The 20,095-nt window shown below is 45.3% G+C and overlaps 1 protein-coding gene across 6 annotated transcripts in view; it reads left to right on the top strand.

The window, feature by feature from the left end:
- The window catches only part of LOC104334416 (calcium-activated potassium channel subunit beta-2), a 159,058-nt gene that overhangs the window by 102,654 nt on the left and 36,309 nt on the right, over positions 1-20,095 (top strand). Inside the window, exon 2 of one of the 6 annotated variants that reach the window (XM_075417372.1) lies at positions 5,637-5,786. The exons of 4 other annotated variants lie outside the window; for them this stretch is intronic. In XM_075417372.1, coding sequence (XP_075273487.1) covers positions 5,737-5,786 — 50 coding nt within the window. In that variant the 5' untranslated portion in view covers positions 5,637-5,736. Of the gene's footprint in view, positions 1-2,502; positions 3,466-5,636; positions 5,787-20,095 lie in introns of those variants that run through there. One more of the 6 variants, XM_075417370.1, reaches the window with a different exon arrangement.

Below are 20,095 nucleotides of genomic sequence, written 5' to 3'. Positions count from 1 at the left end.
TGCTATAAATAGCTGCAGCCACCTTTGCTCCGCTTCCTAAAATAGCAACATATTGCAAAGGAGACAGGAACAGCAAAACACTGTACATAAGCTTTTTTATATATATAAATAGGAATTTGTAACCAAAACCACCCAGGGTAGGCTATAATACAGCCGAGCAGATGCTGGCTGCAGGCACTGCCGGGGAACCAGCCAAAGGCTGCAGGCACCAGGTGCGGGGCGAGGAACAAGCAGGTTTTGATGCTTTTCCACTTCTCCCCATGCCAAGCTCCAAGTCACAGTTGTGATTAAAATGTACAACAAAAATTGAGATCTGCTCCTCTGGCTGCTCCAGAGCTTTAGCAAGGGTAAAGGGTCCGTCCCCAGGTCTGCCCACCGCCTCCACGGGGCAGAACAGGCTCCAGAGGAGCAGCCCCTGCTCCAGGACAGTCATGCATTGGGACATGGCACACAGGTGCTGCCCTGATGCTCTGCTTGGGGGAGGTGCAGCTCCTGCTACCCCTGGGCAAAATAAAAATGAGCCTGTGTTTCCAAGCCCAGTGGTTTCAGCTGCACCATGGTCACAGAATGGCACCGCATATTAGAGACCCCAACTCCAGGCACCAGTGCTGTTGGACCTGACCTCCCTCCATCCTTCCTTCCATCAAGCGACCCTGGAGATGAAGCCAGTCAGGATGTGCCCCATGGACATCCTTCCCATCAGGGGCTCCATTTGCTTCTCTGCTTCCTTCCCACCAAGAGGCACAAGCAGGGAGATCTGCTAGCAGCAAAGGCTTTGCTCATTCTTTCAAGGTTCAGAAAGAAGACTAAGAGGCAGAAAAGAGGTGGACAACAGGCTTCCCCTCATATTTACCTTCAACTCTGAAACAGCAGCACCTGGCCACGCAGCAGTCGAGGCCACAGCAGGGGCTCATCTGCCCTCCCACAGCTCAGCTCCCACAGTCACCCAAGAGAGCAGGACAGGGGAAGGATGAGCATCTCCCACCCCTTTCCCCCCTGATTGATGGGGAGTCAGGTCTCGCTTATCACAGCTTTGATTATCTGAAAACCCATCCCTTATCCAGAAGGAGGTCAGGTTCCTGGCAGGTCAGTTGCACCACAAGTGAACTTGATTCTCTTAACTCTTATTTATCAGAACCAGTACATTGTTGCTCATATTACTTGGTAAATTTAGGCTTGAGCACTTTAGGCTTTGCTGGTAGGGGCAGCGCATTTACCAGAGCTTTTTCCTTCAAAGATTTAAACACCCTGAAACCACAGGTCTGAATCTGAGTAGGGCTGGATCAGGCATCTCCAAGCAGGGTACGCAATCCTGGGTCTGTCCTGCCCTGACATTAGAGATGCCACAACACCTCGTGGTAGCACAGATTTTGTCCCCAGTTGCCGACACCTGCAGTAGGCAATGGCCTTACAGCCAGAGGTGCCTGCAGGAGCCTTCCTCCAGCTGCTGGGCAAGCTTCAACAGTGAGCTCAAAAGCCACTTATACAGGGATATAAGACACCTCACAGACCTGGGGTTTTGTTGTTGTTTGTTGTATTAATTCAGAGGAATTAGTGCCACGGGACAGAAAGGGCATAAGGCCAGTGACAAGATATGGAGAGGAAGATGACATATGCAGCATGAAAACTTGTTCCCAGCCCCATACCATTGTCTCACCCCCCTGCGACCCGGGGCAGCTCTCACTGCAGAGCTCCCTGGCCTTGGGCGTTCATGGGTCAAACTCTTTGCTTACACTGACTTTTTGAACACGATTACCAGCTATTTCAAACACAAAGTGTTCTTAACCTCACCTTGGATCAACTTTTCCAGCAATGCTGGTTCCCAGAAAAAAAACCTCACAAATCTTCAGTGAGCCCCTTCCCTTCAGCTGGAGCAGCCACCAGAGCCCAGGCAGTGCTTTGCTGCATGCCAAGGGGGGGTCAGGGCGTGGGGGCTTGTCACCAGAGCAGGAGGGCTATGAGGCGGCATCAAACACACCAGGCATACCTCCCACAGAAAGTCACCCTCTCTGAATCTTTGTAATTGGCAATCAGTCCCACACAAGGGCAGAAATCTGGCTTATTAAAGCATGAACTGCTGAGCCCCTAGTTAGATGCCAACATCATCTTCTCCTGTGGGATTATTTACCCTGCAGACAGGGTTATTGGCCCCAGAGCAGCAAAAAGGATTTCTGGCAGTGGCGGGGCAGCCAGGGCACGCTTCCTGCCCGCAGGGTGATACCATGCTCTTTCATGGAGGAGCTGCTTCCCACACACACCAGAAGATATCCAGTATAGATGCATGCACACAAGGCATATGTTCCTATATAAGGTATCTATATGGTATAGCTCCTCTTTCTGCCTTCACTGTATTTTATCTTTAAATTAGAAGAGCTTTTTTGTAACGTATCATTGGAGAGGAACAGCTAGTTACCAAGGAGATTCTCTGATGAATCAGAGACTGACTGGTATAAGATCTAGACAGGCTGTAGCTTCTTAATTCGTGAGACCTTACATTTTAAACAGGAGGAAAAAAAGATCCTATCACAACCTACTGCAGACCACGCCAGCGAAAGCAGCGTTTATTTTTGCCATAGGAGCTAACAGCAAGCGCACAGCATGGGAAATCAGTGAGCAGCCCGAGATGAACAGGAGCGTCTCTCCAACATGCTCTTGACTCAGAAAAGCGAATAGTACCCAAGGACAAAGTGGTCCAGTGGAGGTGACTGAGAGAAAGGCTGGGAAGCCCCTGATTTCACAACAGCACAAGCAAGGATACACAGGGTCGAGCGAGCACTGGAGGAGCTGCATGCCTGCTTCCGCACAGCCCTGGCATTTCGGAAAGTAAAGGTTGCATGGCCAGGCGAGGTGCTGCCTATCCGCGTGCCAGCTAAGGCTCAGCACAATACTGGGACTGCCCCGAGCCCGCTTTCCTGCACAGCTCCTGCATTTTTCTTCCAAGGAGCAGGTGAGCAGGATGAATTTTTCCAAGTGACAGCAAAGGCACCGACCTTGCACCAAGCATCCCACCCTCATGGGGATGACCGTCATGCCACGGAGGAGCCCAGGCAGCCAGGGATGCGCAGGCAGAGCAGTTGGGAAGAGGAGTTTTTATAAAGGTGGGGAGAACAAGGAGCTTCATGAAATAAAGTTTGGAGAAAGAAGGCTCAGCTTTTTGGAACTGACTTTACTCGGAGGTTCTTTGCACTTGATTCCTTCTGGCAACTTGTTTCTGAATAATTACTGAACACTGGTGCTTCGCTTCTATTTAAAAACACGAAGTAATTAAAACTGCCTGGGAACTGTGAAAGCAGTGAGGAATATTTGGAGACATCAAGAGACAAGATATACAGAAGCCTCCTCCTTGTAGATAGGCTGTTTTCCCAAAGGTGAAAACTACAGAAGTATGTAGATAAGAGGGAAAATCTCTCCGTCAGATCCCATTGAAATCTCCATTTTGGGCACGGCTGCTCCACTGCTGCTAAGGTAAACCTGATCCTTACTGGGGGAAGCTGCAGGACACACAGAGGCGTTCGGGACAGGGATGGTGTTGAGAACTTAGTCAGGCTGCCGTGAAGTATCAGGGAGCAAAGATTGAAGTGCGTGTTAGAGCAAATTCAGGCTTTACTGCAAAGTGCACCCTAGAAAAGGATTTCCTAGAGCAGTTACGTCTGACAAGTAGCCTGCATGAGTGAGGCATTAACCAAGGACTCCAGTGAAGGACATTTTATAAGCAAACAGTTTCAAGTGCTGTTTTGAGATATAAAGTACACTTGCTCATCTGAGGAATGAATTAGCTGTTGGTAGCATTTATGAGCTGGAGCTAGAGGCTTACAGTAATGTTTTAGTGATGCATATTGTGATGTTATTATGAGAGGACAACTTATTAGAGTACCCCTTGGGTCTCATTTGGAAAGCAAAGTACTCCAGAATGCTGCAATAGAGACTGGAAACAGCATATGGGGTAAGGAAGGAGCACAAGAAACACTTGCTGACAGCAAGCTGCTCTCAGCACCACAGAAAAAATAAACTGTCAGTTCCAAGCTGTGGCTCACAGCCAGCAGACTGCTTGCTGTCTGTCCCCCTCCAACTTCACACAGAGGGGCTTGTACAGCATTCACTTGCTGCACTTCCCAGCTGCGCCAGGCAAGTTGGAGGTGTAGGAGCAAATTAAAACAGGCTGCCAGCTTTCATGTACTTAATGGACTATTGGGTCTTATCTGACTTTATATTTATGATCTTTATTCACTTTAGGGTGAAGATGAAGTCATTTATATATTTGCATCTAAAACAGAGGAGGGCTGAGGAAGCAGTAACTGCACAGCACACAGACTTCCCACAGACAGAGCACAAACCACTACATGCTCCCCAGATTACAAACATTGTACTGTGCCACTACACGCTGTTATTCCACCCTTGAGCTGGTTTGGGATACCCATATTCCCCAGGAAGCATTCAGAGTTTGTTTTTCTGAATGTGTACAAGCAGCAGCTGCTAGAACATGAAACACATTTTACACACTGTTTGCAATTCAAGAATAGCAAACAGGCAGGTTAGGGATTTACAAATAGAGAAACTGAGGCAATGAACAATTAAATAATTTGAATCAAAAACCTGAGGCTGAACAGAAAGAGTGTCCAGATAGGAACTTAAGCCTTCGCTTCCACTGCTTTGCAGTAACCATTAGTCTGGAAAGCCTTGGAAATTCATTGCTCGTGACTTTTCCTGTGCAAAGCTGGTCTGAACACAGGGACTAACGGTAGCATAACCCCAGTATGGTGTGATCCCTGGGCTGGAGAAGTATCTGCATTCTGCCTTTGCTTGTGAGTTTTGACTGCAGTGAATGAATAGGAGGTTAACATTGGTCTAAACACTGACTTTGGAGTTAGGTTTGTTGCCACTAGTATTTGTTTGTATAAATACCTAGAATAAGGTCAAGAAAAGATGTGGAGGCTCATGAGAAATATGAACTGTGGGGTGAAGGGTGGCCTCCACCAAGACATGGTGCTTGACAGCACGTCTGGTCCCTCGGTACTAAACCTGTATTGGAACAGGGAGAGATCTTGTTACACAAAGCTAAAATACAAAGAAACTGATGCACTTTGCTCTGGACTTCTGCATGTGTATATTCTTACAAGGTGCTTCTGAGAAATCAGTTATTCTTGGCACATACAGCATCTGTTGCTGAGCGCAGATTCCAGGCACTAGAGAAATTTATGAAGCAGCCATACAGATTAGCTCTTGGTCGTAATCCACTCAATCCCACTTTAAGAAATTCTGTCTTTCCCCAGGAGGGTTTTGTTGCCTTGCTAGATATCCTCCTATTCACTGGCAGCCCCTTGACAGGGCAGGTGGGTTCTGTGTCTCAGGGATACTCTGTGCTAGCTTCAGCCATCAACTTATCTTCTCCCCACCCAAAAGAGTGCTGAGATGGATTCCACAGGGTATTTCCTCTGTGTCCCAGCACTGCCTGGCTTCAGCTGGTCACCCCAGGGGACACCCTGGGAGTCCTGAGGCCACAACAGGTTGAGAAAGCCAGGTTTGGGAGCAGGGCTCAGGGACCAGCCCAGCCCCTCACGACCTGGAAGGCAAAGCTTAGCACTAGCACAGCAGTGAGGTGCAGGATCCTTCCTGACAACCTTCTCTGAACTACCCAGATTGCATCAACGGGCTCTGGAGGGAGCCCACAGCCAGTGCTCTTCAGATGGAAGCATAGGATTTGCAACATGGGGCCCAAGAGAGACAAGGAGCCCTGCAATGGGAAATAAAAGAAGTCTGCCTCAGCACCCTTCCCACCTTCAAAGCTGGTAAATGTCTCATTTCTCTTTCTGCTCTTTTTTTATGCAAGCCAGAGAAGTCAGCCCCTCTCTGTGCATCTTTGCATGCCAAGCAGCAGGGTGTTATGGAGACCCTGGTGCTGAGGACTGAACCTTGCCTTCCAGGTTACTGTCCAAAAGCCCAGAGGCAACCTAGCCAGCTGGAGCATTGCATGTGTCTAGAATGGCCCAACATTTCTCTCCTTTAATTTTAAGGACCACTTGGTAGCTAAGCATGCCGATAACCAGGTGCTGCATGTTGTGCTGGCAGAGGGGCAGTAGTAGCAAAGGAGTCTCCTGGTTTTTGCATGCTTGTTCAGAGGCTGCAAACACAAATATTGATGCTTGTAATAACCCTCCAGGTGAAGGGCAGGCAGAGGCAACAAAACCCAGTCAGTGAAGGGGTCTGTGTGAACCCCTCTGAAATGATGCCTGGGGGGGGCAACACGCCAGAAGCCCCCATTCCCAGGAGAGTCGCTTTGAGACACTGCGGCTCTGCAGTGCCTCTTGGGCTGAGCAATGCCTTTTGGCTCATATAATCTTCTTTAAATGCAACAGGCATCCTCCCCTATGCAGGTGCAAGCTACAAGCACCATTATTCCAGGCATAGAAGCCACTTACAGCAACATTATCTCTCTCTTAACGGAAGAGAGGCATCACAGCAGTAGCTACACTATGGACCATTAATTTACTGCCAGGTGATTTGACCCTAGACTTTAACATGCATTTAACTAGAGGTCTACAGCAGAGATATTACAGTGCAACTGTAGAAATGCACTTTTATGGGAATAGTTTTAGTGTCAGTTGAACTCAGTGGCAAAACTCCCTCCAGCTCCCACATGTTCAGGGACTCACTTGTATGTGCCCACTTGCAGATAAACACTGCTGGGTAGAATATTTGCCTGGTGACAAAAGCATGAGACAATGCAATTTCAAGAGGTGTTTCACCAGAAATGAAGCAAGGTGGAAAGTATGGAGTTAGAAAAATGACTTAATTGTCATTTAGGTAAAACTTCTCCAGTACAGAAATGACTATGTGCACTCCTGGTGCAGCCCTGCATATGCCTGTAACCCTTGTGCTTCAGGCACACATCGATACTCTCTGCTGGGCTGGGTCCAAATCAAGTTGGCTTCACTTAAAACCATGCTCATCCTTCAGCACAGGCATATACCTGCCACTTAGTGCTCAGAAATATCATTCCCCAGCTGCACTACCAGCAGCACGCAGGAGGGATAACAGGCCAAATTTCTACACAATGTCAGTCCCCCATTTGCTCAGAAGAGCCATCCCCATTTTGAAAAGAGGTCAGCTGTGCCCCTTGGTTGGCAAGCTGGTCTTGCTAACTGGTATGTGTCCAGCAGCAGTTTTATGCTCCTGCTAATATCAGTGGAGATTTTAAATTGCCTTTAATTAGAGCTTTGAAAGATCCCACTGTTTCTCAGCAATTAGCTTTTGTGCTGGGTTTATTTTAATTGAACTGTAGCCCTCCACACTAGGCATGTGGCAAGCTTGAAAAACTGTCCATTTTTTCACTCTGCTTCTGATTAACTCTACTGCTGATGTGCAAAGGCTGGTAGGGAGACAAAATATGTTTTGCACAAGGGAAGAATGAATGAGAACCTCAGAAATACCTTGAGCACATCCATGTCCCACCCACTTGCTCACAGTCAGTTTCATTCTGCTTAAAATCAAAGTCTGTCTCTACTAACACACAGTTAATTAGCTCTGAGGGAAGCTGCATGGTTTTGACAAGCACTAGAAGTTTCAGAGGCAGGGGAGTGATGGAAAGCATCCCACTGCTGCCAGAAGACCTGCTGGGTCTCAGCACTGTAGGCTGCCTCCCAGCTATTAGCAGGTCAGGGTTAGGAGGCAAAGGCTGCTGCTGAACAGCATTTGCTGTCAGCACAAGGTCTTGGTATGGAAGGAAATGACCTTTCCTCCCCACTCACCCTGTCTCCAGCCCTCTTCCCTCCCACTCTGCACACGTCCATCCTTCAGTATCCCCCAGCTCTGTCATCCTCATGAGATCTCTTATTCTCCAGGTTTTATTCTCCCTCCTCAGCTAGGATGCTACATCTGACATTGCAAACTGCTTTACCTCTCCCCGCCACATCCCTCTGCCCTCCATCTCATGGTCTCCAGGGCTTCTGCCCCTCTGCATTGCCCCCACACCAGCTTCGGAGCTGTAGCACTGTGCTGATCTGAGGGACAGTGTGCTCTCACCGCCTTGAAACAAGCCTCCAGCCAACTTATTAAACCCATTTAATACCACTTGTCCAGCTGGTACAGAAGTTACAATACTTAAAATAATTGCATTTCTCACTAGTTACAGATAAAACAGACACTTTTAAATCATTAAAGTATGTCCTGATATGCATTACAAGATATTAACAGCCCCATAAGTGAAATAATAGATACAAGACCAAAAGCAAAGTCTTAAGTGTTCTCAGATGCCCGCAGATTAATCATTTTATATCTCCATTGAAGCATTCACCAGAGCTTTCCATCACTGTTACAGTCTTAAAGCCACAGGACACCTCTGTTTCCAGTTACAGCTCTGCCTTGCCTACAGGAGGCAAAAGCAGGGAAGAAAGGTGTTTGCTTCCAAACACAAGCTGATAGACAAACTGAAAACAATCTGGAAATTTTGTTTCTACTCAGTAGAAGAACAGCCCTTTCTTGTGTCAGTCCTTTACAGTGATTATAAAATTGATACTTCTTTCAAAATGTTTCTTTGCTTTCAAAATTTTTTTTCAGTTCTTTCTTCTGCACGCCCTCCTGATCTCATAGGCTAAAACTACACTCTTGGTATTTTCAGAATTGATTACAACCTCCTGATCCATAATAATAAGCAGCAACTCCAGCAAAACAAGAGCAGAGCTGCTGCCAAAATAGCAATCACTCCTCAGGATCCGAGCCTGCAGTTACACAGCTTGAGACAGAAACCCACCACCTCCTCCAGGCAGCACAGGGGCCCATTTCCCTCCAGCTGGGGATTAACGAGATGACCACAGAGCAGTTAGCTGACCTCTCTGTAACCCTATCAAGCACCGTAAGTGCTCAAGAAGCAGTACAGGTTTGCCTTAATTGCATAAGCACACAGCTTGTTCAAACTCCACTCAGGCCCCTGTTCAAGGATTTAAAGTAGTCTTTAGTGTAGTCACTGCCTCAAGTGCATCAGTCTCCTCTGCGTACACGTACAGCACTTAAAATCTCCAGCTCCCATCCTTACTCCTGCAGTACAAATCGTGACTATTTCATTTTATGCTGTTGAATCAAAAAGACCAGCAAGTGACTGATATCAGAGGGGTCAGGGAGAGCGAGGCAAAATGTTTGAGCAGAAAATCTGTACCAGAATCCACCACAAAGGATCAGGCAAGTTTAATCTATCCCCTTTTTATCCTTACAGCCACACTCTCCACCCAGACATGGCAAATTCCATCAGGGCACCAGCCAGCCACAGCTATCTGGAAGCACTGCTCCTAGCCAAGCACCCAGCATCTGCAGCAGGGACCATCATGTCACACAAGCAAGCAGCCATTCCAGATTGGCCATTTTTGTAGGCACCTGATACACACACCCAGCCACAGTCATAATTCAATCAAACCATCTGCAGCTTCCACAGGAAAACTTATCATGGGGGACAAATGTGTCACTTATTTTCACCACAGTTAATGGCCATGAACCTGGAGGCAAAAATTTCACTTCATGCCAAGGAATACAATGGTCAATAACAGATTCAGCCCACAAATAACTAGAGAAGTCTTGACCTCTGCAATCGACCAAGGTTAGAAAGACAACTCACTTTTTTCTCAATTGTTTGTAATCACTCCAAAACTAGCAAAACTGGCTCCTTCAGAGTTATATTTAATAAGTTATTGCTATAGTCTAGCCCAGAACTCCTTCAGCAACATGTTATTAGGTCTGCCATCCAATAAAGCTGATTAGAGCACATACATTTGTTCAACTAGAGGAGGTGGCTTCCGAGTTCAAGCATCAAGCCAAGACTAACTAGGGGCTCAGGCTGAGCAGTCAACATCTTTAAAGCCCCTCTAGACAGTCCTGGATGCATAGCATTTGCTGTAAGGAGAGGCTGATTATTTGGAGGAGGTAGTCTGCAAGGACAAGGGAAAGCAAGTCCCTCATCCCTCATCATAGCCATTGAAGACTGGGGCTCCCTGTCATAGGACCATGGCCAAGCTATTGCTTCTTCAAGAAACTGGCTGAAATCCAGCCCACAAAAACATTGCCAATGGCACATTGTTAGGTGTCCCAAGGAAGAAAATATTACAGAAATATGGACTATCATTCATTATTGCTGTCAGTTTTATAGGACTAGAGTCAGCATAACAGAGCCAGGGCCTCATGCTTCTGATGCCAGCAGGAGATATCAGCCCTGGAAAAGCAGGTCATGCAGCCTTGTGCTGGGCCCCAGCTGGGGACAGCATTGCCATCAAGGGCTACCGGGGACAAGCTCCCCAGTAGCTTGAGTCTCTACTTAAGAGACTTGCACTTTTAGGACAAGGGGCAATGGGCACAAACTGAAGCACAGGAAGTTTCAGTTGAACATGAGAAAGAACTTCATCACTCTGAGGGTGACAGAGCACTGGAACAGGCTGCCCAGGGAGGTTGGGGAGTCTCCTTCTCTAGAGATATTCAAGACCCACCTGGACAAGGTCCTGTTCAGCCTGCTGTAGAAGATCCTACTTTGGCAGGGGAGCTGGACTAGATGACCCACAGAGGTCCCTTCCAACCCCAAACATTCTGTGATTCTACCATTTTACACATTCTCCAAATTTGCCTTTGCCTCCTCCACCTTTAACTGAAAGCTGTGGCTATGCCAAGCTTGCTCTATGCCTCAATAACCAGGTTTGAACCTCCTTCCACCACCAAGCAGGTTACCACCAGCATTTGTCCTGTTTGCAACGTTACAAATAAAGTTCTCTTTCCCACAACTTATTTTCCCAGTTTCAGGTGCCTCGGTACCCACATCCCTCTTACCCTGGCTGTACCCTCATGTCCCCCCTGAGCTGCACCCCCAGCATTGCCTCTTGATGACCACAGGAGAACTTGGGCTCTGTCTCTTGCTACCAACCCACTCTCCCATCTGGTACAGGCTCCCTTTTTACAGGCAGCACCGATCAGCCTCCCTCAGGCAAGGTCTTATTACTAAGAGTAGTATTTTCCAAATATTGACTCATTTTAAACTAAATAATATCATTCTGTTTTTACCACCCATAAAGCTGGCTCTGTTTTACTTTCTACAGTCCTTCAGAAGTGACTTGGTTGCATCAAAGATAACTCACACGTAATAGCAGCAGAACCAGGCAGCGTTTAGCATGGTCCATCAGCTAAACTAAAACTCCGAGACCCCATCTGCTCTTGTCAGACAGTGACAGGCACAAATCAATACACTCATTTCTGCACAGCTCTTCCATGACTGCATGCCTACACAAGGAGGAAAGTGCTTCCATACAGCTTTGCTGAACTCCAGTTTAGATTGCAGTAAACACAAAAAGTAGAATCTTGAGGCAGTACAATATACATGCTTTAACCCAGAAGGCTGCAACACAAGTAAAGATACTTTAAGAAAAAATGCACGAATAGAAAGGAAATACTTCAGACTACTAGACACAATACCTTGGATGTACAAGTAGTGTTTTTCCCCTTGCTTACAAACACCTTCCTCCATTTCAAATTTCCAGTTCTTCAGCACCTACAAAAAGCTGCATTCTTTAAAATGTCCCAGCAAGAAAACCCACAGAAGCATCCCCAGCAAACCAAAGTGCCACTGCCCCTGGGTGAACTATTTATTTGCTTTTAATCTAGACTTGATTGTAAGTACCTGGAACCAGCAAACACCCAGCACATCCTGGGCTGATTGCCCTAAATTGCCATAGTTTCACCAACTTTAACAGATCCCTAATGACAATTAGGATCAGCTGAGGACTTAGGAGCTGCTTCTTTCATTTGTTTATGAGCTCAGACAGTGTTTGCAGATAACATACTATGAAATAAAAATATTTTTCCTATTAAGCCTGAAGTTAGGGCAGTAGTAAAAGTTAACTTGCTTGCAAGAGAAGGTTTTGCTTTGTGATACATCGATTATACCTCTGAAACTCAGGTAAGAGGTTTAGCGTCCACTTATTTAGCAACCACTTCAGGGGACAGCGAGCAGGAGTCAGGAGATGTTTTAGATGTTTTCACGTGGCTCGTGTTGCTAAGGAAACTGCCTCTGTGATGCCTGTGTGCTCACCACAGCTGGGTCACTCGGGCTTTGCTTCACAGAGTGAGAGGTGAGTCACGGCTGGGGAGTAAACTGCACAAACTTGCTAAGGGATGCCTTTATCGCATACTTCCACTCACATGTGAAAATATGCATTAGTAGTAGTAGTTAATCATAAAAACCACTAGCAATAGGAGATCTATATTCATACTCTTGCTAGTAGTAGTGTGCTGTGTATGAACAATCATATCTAACCCTTCTAATAGACACAGGAAAAATAAAACCACTCTTTTTTCCATGCACTGTTACAGCTCCTTGCAATGTTAGGGTAGAACATTAGGATACGTCATGCCAAACATGTCTTGATGATACCACACTCTGAATATCAGTGCTTTGTAGTTCCTTTCACGTGGTACAACCAAAGCATGAGTTACTAAAACATGTAGACATTCTTGAAACTATCACCAGAAACAGATGTTTCTGTGAGTTGTGCATTGTACTAGTGGCAATAGTAGACTTAAATTTGCAGACGTGGTAGTAGAAAGGCATAGGTAATAACCTTTGCCAAACCAGTTAGGAGTGCTTACCTACAGAAAGGTGATGGTGTATGAATGCAATACCCATATGATAGTTACATATACTTGTAAATTATGTGATTCCTCTACAACCTCATGCACCTTGTCTCTGAGAAGCCATCAAAGAGGTAGCTCTTATTTAATTTCTTTATGTATGTTTCAGGTTTGCATATGTTTTGATTTTGTTTCTGCAAGTAGTGATGAGTTTGATATAGGACCAGGTGGTTTTAGGCTATCATAAATTGTTAATATTACAGAGAGACCCATTACAAGGCTTTCATTAACACTGACAGACATTATATATTTGTACTTGAGACTCCATCTAGAGAATCATCTAAAAGCTTAGCTGAGCTTGCAGAGCCTCATGGTCTCCATCGTGGCCTCGAGCTCCTCTGACTGATCACAGGAAGGTATGACCACCAGGAGTCTGAATTGGGCCCTGTTCTGCTCCTTCTTGAAAATCAGGCCAAGCCCTTCAGCTGGGCAGTGGCAGCCGGTATTTCTTACCCCAGTGTTTCTCTTTGGCAACATCACAGGTACTTTGGCCAATACCTGTTCAGCATTGCCCTGGAATAAATCTGGAATTCATCCCAGGGAGCTGGGCTGACATTACTCTGAGACGAATAGTACATCAAGATGTACTGAACTGAAGAAATGAGCATTCAATGATTTGTTTAACTCTGCGTGCCTTCCTGTGATGTATTTTCACTACATATTCAGACTTTAAGATTTTCCATCTGGCATTAATAGTAGAAAGTACCTAAAGATTAAGGGACTAGGCAATGGGGATCATTTCTCATGTCTACTACCACACAGCACTGACAAAGCTGGAAATGTTGCATGCTTCTTTCCTCCCCTGTTCCCCCACTGGGGGCTTGGTTTGTTTTCCCATGCAGTAGGAGCTGTATTGCCTGTCTCTGTGTTTTGCTGTCAGGCAGTTTTGTAAGTGTCAGAAAAAGTAAAGTGCAAGGCACCAACAGCAGTCCTCCAAGTGGTCCCAGCCAGGGATCCAGCACTTGGGTATTTTTGGTGCTGTGACCACTGGCTCCAGGTTTCTGTTGGGGCATTCAGAGAACCCTCATGAGGATGCAAGGCAGGGTGTTTTTGTAATTGCAAATCACCGTGAAAGCATGGGGAGACCTGAGCTCTTGCTGCAGAGCTTGAAAGCAGTTGGGGTTTAGGCTGCCTGGTCCCATCATGTTTGATTTCCCATCTCACTGCTTTGATAAGCAATGCAGGCTGATCGTTGCATGATGCCTTTCCTGAAGCAGATGGGTGCTTTGTTTTAAAGCTTTCTTATTATGGAAGTTTGTAAGTGCCAAGATCAGTATTTAACCCTTGAGAGCTTGCATTCAGTACAGGCTCTCCATCAGGCTGTCTGCAGGAGCTCACACCAGAGCACCCACCCAACGGGCCAGCTTGCCTGGCTCACCATATCTTTGAGTGGCTTTAAACAGTGGTTTCATGGACCACACTTTCATGAGTTTTTGATATATAGCTGACTGTTTCCTTCAGGCAGGCTGCCTTGCAGCAAGTCCTCATCATTCATCTCAAAGGAGACGTGTCAGGACCTACATTACAGTCGGGGTTTTGGTACCCTCACAGCCCCAAGGCTGGGCGGTTGCATAGTGTCCTTTTCCCACCTCTGCTCACCTCCCTGCTCTGCAGCAGCCGCCAGACCAGGAGGACTCTGAGATATAATTTAATGGCAAATCTTCACAAATGCTGTGGGTGACTTAAAGGCAAAGGTCCTCCGCACCACTACAGAAGATCTGCCAAGGATGCGTTGAATTTATCAACAATTTCTTTTAATGTTTACCATATCCCCTTCTGTCTTCTTTGCAAATATTGTGTTACATTAGCCAACAGCCACCATACCTCTCTTACCTTTGATTTTATAGGCCTTGCCAAGGAGATTGCCTATATGATACGTTAGGTGCTTCCATTTACTCGTGTAAGCTGCTGTTTCCCGAAATATTGAAATATTAATGGTCCTCTGTATAAATATCTCTCAAATGCAGAAGAAAGAGATTTAACATTGCTTCTCACTGGTCTAAATGGGAGGTTTGTTTGTTTTTACAGTAAAATCATTGTTGTTGCAATTTATCAGCCATGCAAAGGTAACAACCTTCTCCTGGCTTGGATAGCAAACTTTGCTGCAAAACTTGGTCAAGCGAGTTGTAGTAGTCCTTCCAGCTGTAGCTGCTGCAGTATGTGCTCTTAAGGTTGGGGTATTTGGCCTCAGGATTCCCAGTTATGTTCCGAGTTTTCTTTTAGCCCAAAGCTTGGAAACTGAAATGAGTTAATACCCAAACATACCTCTGCTCTTGATGCTGCAATAGTACATCATTACCTCCAAGTGGGATGCGATTCCATCTGGTGAACCTTGGCTAGGATGACTGATAAATTTATCTGTTGCTGCCAGCTGTGAAACAGCAGGGTGCCTGAGATGAGCATCCACAACATCCACCCCCGCAGGCCAGGATGTTGTTCTTTGTTTCTGCTTCTAGACAAAAATTCATCAGCCTTTTGGGAAGGAAATGGGTGTAAGGGTTAATAGTACAACAAGGCCACATGCTGCTAGGTGACTGTTTTGCCTGACATGATAGGAGTCTTGTGGGAACACTGCTTTTGTGGGATTTTTGTTGTTTTCTTGGACCAATCTGCAAGAGAAGGGCTAATCTTACTTGATGTCAGCCACATATTCTCAGACAAGAATATGTAGAAATGGTTCATTTTAGACCCATCCAACAGCTAGAACATACAGAGTAGCTCTGGATGCAAGGATTCGAAACCTTTCCCAAAATCTAGCCGAAGTGCCTCAAGTGCACACCTGACTTTATAACCACTGATTATCTTTCTAATTGTTTGTAAAAAAAGATGATTTCTGATCTAAGACTTACTGAACAGCTTGGCATTAGAGCATCAGTGACTTTGTTTCACTGAATTCTCCCATTCGCTCCCTTAACTAGAAGTTAACTCCCATCACAGAGCTCCAGGGCCGGCGCTGTATTATGAAGGGCCAACAGGCAGCATACAGTGATGCTGGAAAAAGGCAGCAAAGCATTCACGTGTTGTTTGGCTGCTGACTGCAGGTCTATGCGGCTCAGAGGCAAACCTGTTGGAGCAAGCCCCTGCGCATATCGCCTTATCAATACTGTTAGAATCATGTGGCACATCATGGGTTGCCTCCAGGGCAGCCAGATGATTGAACCCAAAAAGCACCCTAAGATCATTTGCAGGCTTTGTGCCTCCATTCTCCATGACACAACTCGCTCTAAATAGTATTTCGTTTGTTTCCATACTGCCTTAAAAAACCCTTCACCTGGCTTTGACCTCAAATCCTTCTGCTCTAGACAGGGTTGAGGGAAGATTGTTCCTCAGGACTTCAGCACTTGTTAATTCTCTTAAAGAGATTACTCAAATCTCCTAAACAAAGATCAGACTAGATTTTGGATTAAGCATGGGTGCTAAAATGACCTTGCTGATAAAATCAGCATGATCTAACCTCACAAAGTGGAGAGAGAAGCCTTGGATGTAATTTTGACACTGTAGGTACTATCGTGGTAAGTTATCAGACTGCTCTGCATCTCTGCTCCCCTATCTCTAATATTCTTGCAATGTTCCTTGAGAACCAACACAAAAAATGTCAGAACTTCCAGATCTTCATGGGAAAGACAATATACTGACAAAGTTGCTGGGGCTACGCACATCCTGCTGTTTTCTTTTACTAATGCTTATTGCTTTTTCCGTCTCTCGTATTTGAGCTGTTTCATCTTGGTGTCAGCAGGAGGCTGGTTTCAGCAGCATCCCGACTCCTGTGTTAATCAAAGTGCCATTGTTCGGAAGGGGATTTAGCTTAGCACATCTGACAGGGTGCTCCAGTGCAGGTGCTTGGGCACACTGGTGTACCACGGGGTCCGCCGTGGACCCACCTCCTCTGCCTGCCGCTGCTGGATGATTTCCCCACTGTGCAGCTAATAGCCAGAGTTATTTATGTCCTGCATCTATCTGTGCAGTTTTCTTTCTGTCTCACTTGGGTTTCAGAAATAATTAACCCTGCAAAGACTCTGGCTGTGTAACAGACCTTTTCCTAAGAACCAGGAGTGGCACAGGCAGGTTTGCCTTAAGTGTTTTTGTCATTGTGTTGTGGCCAGGAACAAAGCCCAGAAATTTTATCTATGCGTTTCACAAGAGATTATTAAGCCAAAACTGTATCACTTTCAACCTACATTTCTTCTGTTCTTGTTCTGTTACTCTTCTTCTATAACCCCAGCAGATTTCCTTGCAAAATCTCTAGTTTTTGTAATAGAAACAATTTCAAATGTAATAAGAATTCACAGACTATTAAAAAAAAAAATCCTTAGAGGGCAAAACCTATCATGACTGAAGCACTTACGTCTACCTTCAAATCTCTTAGCCTAATTTTCAGTTTAATTTACTCATTTGCTAATCCTAATTTTCCAGTACCCTGATTACAATATCTCACCAAATATCACTCATGTGGAAATACATTAAAATTTTGCAACAGGCTGGAACTTAAGACTGCAAACTTTTGTCAGCTTTGTTTCTCAGCCTCCAACACATAACGATGGGTCTGCCTTCCTTTTCTCAAAAAAGCATTAGTCGCATTCACTGTTCCCTTCCTGAGCACTGTGCTCCTTTTCGCTCTCACTGTTGTCCATTACGGCGAAAGTATCCTACTTCCACTAAACTTCAAGTATACCTGATGTGCAAAAATAACCTTCTCTAAAAGATTTCTTCATATATTATTATTTAGTATTCACTTGTTTTTAGATAATTTAATATATTTTTATAAAGAACATTGACACTGTGATGTGCTGCACATAGATCTAGTAATTGTACTGTGACAAAATATTGGGAATAGTGCTGTCTGTGCACAGCAATCAGAACTGAGAAACTGTGTTATACACTCTTGCCTTCTGACAAAAACGAAGAGCAATCTGATTTTTCTCCGACAGCGAGGGCTGCCGTTTGAGCAGACAGATATGAAGGCAATGTCCCTGTCAAACCGCCCTTGGTTCCTCCGTCCCTGATGGAGCGGAGCTGGGTCTTGCTTCTGCGCAGCGAATACCATGCAGGGGGGCACGGTGAATCCGACCCTCTCTGATCCCAGCTGGGATCCCAGGCATAAAAGTATCCGTAAGTACCCCAGACTGCGGCTGAAAGTGCATCTCCGGATGAGGCAGCTGAAAGTTGCTTTATACTCGGTGGTGCTGGCTCCCTTCCCGCCGCAGCTGTCTCCTTCGCTCCCTTCAGGGGGTTGTATTTCTGTGAGATAATTTAAGGAGAAAAGCCTTTTTAATCTGGTATCTTATGGACTCAAAGTATGGATATTTTTAATAAAATATGAATATTAAGCTCTTTAGGTAGGGACTTTGTCTTCCAACACCTCTTCAAAGCACTTCGCATGCTGCTGGTATTACAGGTGTAAATACTACAAATAATATAGTGCAGTTTGAATCTTGGAGATTTGTTTCGCTAGCAACGGGCTCACAAAGTGAATCTGTATGTTGTGATAGAAAAGGCTCAGGTACGAGCATGACTTCCTCAGAAGTTTGTGCTGATCCTTGCCCTGGATCCTTGCCCTGGAAGAGCTGGGGGTCAAGAACCTATTTTGATTTAGGTTTCCTTGTAATTCAAGAGGCTCTTCTTGTTTTACTTCCGCCAGTAAAAAGGGGACATCCTGCCAAAGGAACAAAAATAAAGTTTAGCATACAGAGCACTCATTTGAGAAGTGGACGAGAGCTCTTTAATCCTGCAAGATAACAGTATGTAGTAGTTCAAGGCAAAAAGCCCCAGTGAATTCCCTAACCAGCTGGAGGCAAACATGTAAAAAGGACTTAAGAAAGAAAATCCTTGTAGAAAAGAATACATTATTAACTGAAAGACTAATTTAACAGAATAGTAATGTTCTCATACCACTGAGCAAATCTAATAGCAACTCTGCAAATCTAATAAGATCTCTGCAAAAGCAGAGAAGTTTAATCTGAAGTGCACTCTTTTGAGGCTGAGGCCAATGTCCGTTAAGCACAATAGAAACACTTCGTCAGCTTCAATACAAGCTGGATCTGGCCTCCACTGGATCTGGATTGTCAGCGGCTGTTATTAACTCTATAGAATATTCCACTCAAACTCACCAGGGTGATTAAAGTAACATCTAATTTCCACAACAATACAAGCAAATTCTCAATATGCGCTGCTCTTGAACACAGAGTGAAGCAGGCATGGCTTGTTTGCACCAGAGCCGTTTCCTCCATCAAACAAGAACCAAATTGGCCCAGAAAATCACAACTGGGGGGGAGGCAAACATCAGACCTTCTTAAATGAGGTGCAATCAATAGGCAGACCCCACACAAGAATCCTAGGCTTATCCTCTGAGGGATCCATGAACAGTCAACGAGAGACACGCCGCCTGTCTTGCAATGATTATGCCATTGTCTTGCCAGCCATTGTATTTCTCATTTTGCTAATGACCAGTTCGTCGTACTTCAGCTACTTCTTTGTTGCACACATCAGCTGGAAATGATCAGCTTCATTACCCATAGCTCCTAAAGGCTCCATGCCATAATCCATGTGCATTTCAGCAGGCTTCAATGTATGTGGAACAGGCTGGCCATGCAATGGTATTTCATACAACGCAGCTGCTGTGCACCCAGCTATCTCGGGCTATCACTTTGTGCAGGTTCCAGCAATGTCTCTCAGTTGAGCTTTCCATTAACTTTTTCACCTCTTATTTCTTAAAAAGCCCAGAAGTGATCTTAATCCCCCTTATCTTGCTGCACTATTATCTTGCTGTGTTCCTGGTGGCTTCACACAGAGATTTTGTGGAACTATGTTTTTTCCCTCCACCTAGAAATGGCTTGGAGGAAGACCATGCAAAGAAGTCTTTTCTTGACCGAGCTAGAAATAGAAATGAAAGTCGTATCTTGCGCCTGATTTTAATTCAACTCAGTTTAGAGGAGGGTTTGGTTTACTGCAGTTTAAGAGAAGGGAGCATCTCCTGTCTGAGATGGGAGATTGATTCCTATTAGATCCTCCCTTTAGATTAGTTCCTTGGAGGGGCCCAGGATGCTCCACCCACCCTTGTCTGCTGGGACCAGCAATTAACCCAGCCCTGTCAACTCTGGAAAGAGTGTCATCTGATGTCAGGGGTGTCTTTTCCCCTGAAGAACTGAGGGCGTCTGTAAAGGAAAAAGGAGGTGTAAGATTGGCAACTGCTTAAATACAACTGGCCTGGAAGAAAAGGTCCAAAATCCACCTACTTTCGCATGAGAGTGAAGTAATTTTATGGATCATACATTTGTAAGAGCTTGCTGTGTTAAGGAATTCAGTACAGAATCTTTCAAATTCAAAGCAAGCCTCTTAGCCTACTGCTTTAGAAAGCGCAGTCCAAAAGCTATTGATCTATTTATACAGATAAGCACCCAACAGAGTTATCGGAATCAATGCAAACACTCAGAAGAAGATTCAATAT

The sequence above is a fragment of the Opisthocomus hoazin genome, chromosome 4 (genome assembly GCF_030867145.1).
Source record: "Opisthocomus hoazin isolate bOpiHoa1 chromosome 4, bOpiHoa1.hap1, whole genome shotgun sequence".
Lineage (NCBI taxonomy): Eukaryota > Metazoa > Chordata > Aves > Opisthocomiformes > Opisthocomidae > Opisthocomus > Opisthocomus hoazin.
The sequence above is the reverse complement of the archived record's forward strand: the minus strand, read 5'-3'. Positions and strand labels throughout refer to the sequence as shown.